Source organism: Mesocricetus auratus, unplaced genomic scaffold (genome assembly GCF_017639785.1).
Source record: "Mesocricetus auratus isolate SY011 unplaced genomic scaffold, BCM_Maur_2.0 contig_12215_pilon_obj, whole genome shotgun sequence".
In the NCBI taxonomy this organism is placed as follows: Eukaryota; Metazoa; Chordata; class Mammalia; order Rodentia; family Cricetidae; genus Mesocricetus; species Mesocricetus auratus.
The window spans coordinates 121-3,736 of NW_024430712.1; the positions used below are offsets into that span (position 1 = coordinate 121).

A 3,616-nucleotide genomic window follows, 5' to 3' on the forward strand; every position below is an offset into this window, starting at 1 on the left:
CACAATTCTAGTTTATTATAGCAAAGGTGAAAATGCCAATTTCTCCACAACAGTAACCAGTAAAATTGATCGCCAAAATAACTCGGTACAAAACAGGTCTGTTTCTGAATTAAAACAAGAGAAAGAAAAAGATTTTACATGAGTTTTTAGATCCCATTTTAAAAAGGGAAAAAATGAGAGAGAGAGAAACGAAAAGAAATCCACCATTGTCTGCACAGTCCAGTTGCCAACCCTCCCTCTAGGAATTACGGACGAAGTTTCTGGGTCGTGTTACTTCTATGGATTTGTGCGGCTGTTTAACTGGTGCCCATCTGTGCAATGTACTCATGCAGCTGTGCATCCAATTGCTCCACAGAGAGATGTTGCTTTGAGTTCCTGCTGGTACCTCTACCTCTTCCAATGCTGCCTCCATGGGTCTGTCTCCGGATGAGGCCACCAACAAAACACCCTGAGCCATGGTTTCTCCTCATGCCACCTCTGTTCATTCTCTGGGCAGGTCTTCTTTGTGAGTCAGTCAGTGATGTGACAAGCTGAATGTTCATGGGGCGGCAATCTAAAGGGACACCATTGTAATGTTTCATAGCCTTCAGAGCATCTGCCTTCTGTTGAAAGTGCACATGTGCTGTCCCTAAACTTCGTCCGGAGCGATCATAGTGCACTGTTGCTGTCTTCAGCGTTCCAAACTCTGAGAAGAGTTCCTGAATATCCGCGTCTGACACCCCGCAGTCAAGGTTTGACACCAACAGCTTTCTGCCCATCCCCATGCTGGCTCCACCACAGAAGTTGCTGTCGAATAGGTCATGCTGCCACTTGTTGGAAAGTAGTTTAGGCCTGATGTAGGGAGCTGGCCAGTTCCTGCCTCCTCCTGCAGAGCTGGGAGACATGGTAGGCCGGTTCCTCAGAGGCCTGCTGCCTCGATCCCTCCCCACAGTGGCCTGCATGGCACCACTGCGGCCGCCCTTGTACCCTGCCCTGCTGCAGCCCTGGCCTTGGCTGCGACTGCCTTGCTGGCTGTGATTCAGCTTAATGATGTCATCCAAAGACATATCCATTTTGTTGGCCATGATGGTCATGGAATCAGACCTCTTGGTTCTCCAGAATTCTAATTCGTGTTAATAAACCTCAAATCAGATATCAGGATAATACTGAAAAATTGGATCCCATACCTGTATCAACACCACCTGGTTTATAACTCCTTTTCCAACTGGGAAAATACTGTGGCCTGGTACCCTGAAACAGGTTCAAGAGTGCAATATTAAAGACTCAGCACAAAAATACAAATTTCATTTTATCTTTTTTTCAGAGAAATATTCTCACCATCAAGCCTAGGTTGTTGTAGAACTCAGTATAGTGAAGGGGTAGCCTGTATCTCACTGAGATACAGCTATCTTTGCCTCACCAGTGGTGGGATAAAAGTTGTTTGTCACAAAGCTGTCAAAACGCTATTTAGAATGCTATATTTTCTTGACAGTGCATATTTCTCAGTTGAAAAATTAATACTGGGTTAAAATTTCAATTTAAAATGTTAGTGTTTACAACTATACACATGGAACTCAAAAATGCTAATTTTGGATTTGATTTCATTTCCTGGTTGGGAATGCCAAGTCCCTAATTTTTAGGTGCCTCTGTTTGAATAGGGCAGTGATTTAACATGGAAGTCAGCATGGATGACTCTATACTTGAAGATCTTTGTCCTTTCTATTGTAGCATAGAGAACTGTTGGCAAATATCAAGACATAAATTCAAATATTCTACTAGATGATTCTATAAGAGTATTTTGCAATGAGTATCAATAAAAGAGGAAGAATAATCCAGTACATATAAAATGAAATTTGTTCATAATGGTAAGGCATCCACAGCAGAAATTCAGAGCCAGATTCTTTATAAACAGCAGAGAAACTATTTGCATCCTTGGACCCTTACCTCTTATGTCCCAGGACAGGTTTTCCTGTCACTGTGCTGTTGACTGGTGACATTCCCATGACTCCTGACCTGGATCTTGTGATTGTCTGTGGTTTTTGAGTGCCAGTGAGCATCTGTCTTTTTCTTTGAAATTCCCCACATTGCAGGCCTGGTTGTTATATCTGAACTTTGTCTGTGACACTTAACTCTTTGTCTTCACAGTGGAACTTCTTACTCCTCATTCATTTGGTATCCCAAAATCCAATAACTGAGAATTCTTTAGCTTCTTACACTCTGCAGTCTTTCTCTTCAAACATCTAAAATCTAAACCCCTCCCAACATATCTTTACAGGTGAATGGTCTTTCCACAATGCACCACTCTGTCCTGCTCTCTCACATTATCTTTCCACACAGTTAAATTATGGATGCCTTAGCTTGTTTCCACAGAGCCTATCCACATGCTTGCTACCTGATTAGAGCAGAAGTGAATATAAGAGGACTCTGCATGCAAGTATCTCTAGCACACAGATAGAATTCGGTAACCTCACCTCAATTTAACAATGAAAACCACGAACTTCAATTTACACCAACAAAAACAAACAAATGTATTTTGCTTGTGTCCCAAGCCAAAAAGAAATATGGCAATTATGACTTGGGGAGAGACATTTCTGGAACTTGGATTCTGAAAAGAAGACTCATGCATTTAATGCCACCACAGGGGAGAGACATACAGGCTGATTATTGTGAGTTTAAAGCAAGTCTGATTTTCAGAGCGAGTTCCAGGATAGGCCTCAAATATATACAGAGAATCCCTGTCTCAAAAAACCAAAACAGAAAACAGAAAAAAAGAAAGAGAAAATTGCCTGGCAGTTGTGGTACACGCCTTTAATACCAGCACTCAGGAGGCAGAGGCATGCAGAACTCTGTGAGTTTAAGACCACCCTGGTCTATAATACATGGTTCCAAGAAAGCCTCCAAAGACACAGAGAAACCATGCCTCCAATCCCCCTCCCCAAATATGTGTCTCAATATGTTAGTGGTCAGTGCTTGCTGATAGCCAACCTCTGACTTTATCCTGCATTGTAAGCTGCCAACAGTAGATGGTGGTCATTATTTTAGTAACTCAAAAACATGTTTGTCTTCTGTGTCTGATGCTAACTAAGGTGCTTAGACCACCCCCCCAACATGCACTGTACCCACCTACACCTAGGTGAATGCCAACACCAGATAGGGAAAATAAGTAAGGTATGTGTAGTGATCTTTCATTGTAATCTAACAAATAAAGCTTGCCTGAAGCTTCGAAAAGCAAAGAGGTCAACCACTACCTCTTACCTCTATCTCAGTCAAAATGGCAATACCGTCTCAAGGAATTCTTAGACTGCAAATATCTCCACCAAACCTCACATTGCACTGTTCCTTTCTCCTCCTGCCGTATATTCCTCTCTCCAACAAATCATCAATCCTTTTCTCACCTTCCTACTCCTGGGATTAAAGGATTGTGATCCTAATTACAGGGATCAAAGATGTGTGCTCCATTTCTCTTTTAGCCTGAGTCATTCTTGTATAGGCCAGGGAGGCCTTGAACTAACAGAGATCCATCTGTCTCTGTCTCATGAGTGCTGAGATTAAAGGCAGGGCCACTGCTGCATTGACTCTATGATTAACTCGTGGCATAGGTATGTGACTAACAATTGACTTTGATCTTAACTAGGAG

General features: G+C 42.3%; 1 protein-coding gene across 2 annotated transcripts; it reads right to left on the minus strand.

Annotated features, from left to right (window-relative positions):
* Window positions 1–296: 296 nt before the first annotated feature.
* Window positions 297–1,073, minus strand: LOC121138092 (THO complex subunit 4-like). 2 transcript variants are annotated; one of them, XM_040740909.1, is made up of 2 exons: window positions 1,009–1,064; window positions 297–921 (listed from the first exon to the last, which is right to left on the minus strand). In XM_040740909.1, the coding sequence occupies exons 1-2, from the start codon at window positions 1,062–1,064 to the stop codon at window positions 297–299; spliced, it is 681 nt and encodes a 226-aa protein (XP_040596843.1). The 2 variants fall into 2 exon arrangements, with proteins under 2 accessions (XP_040596843.1, XP_040596842.1); XM_040740908.1 differs by having other exon boundaries at window positions 297–1,073.
* Window positions 1,074–3,616: the final 2,543 nt, after the last annotated feature.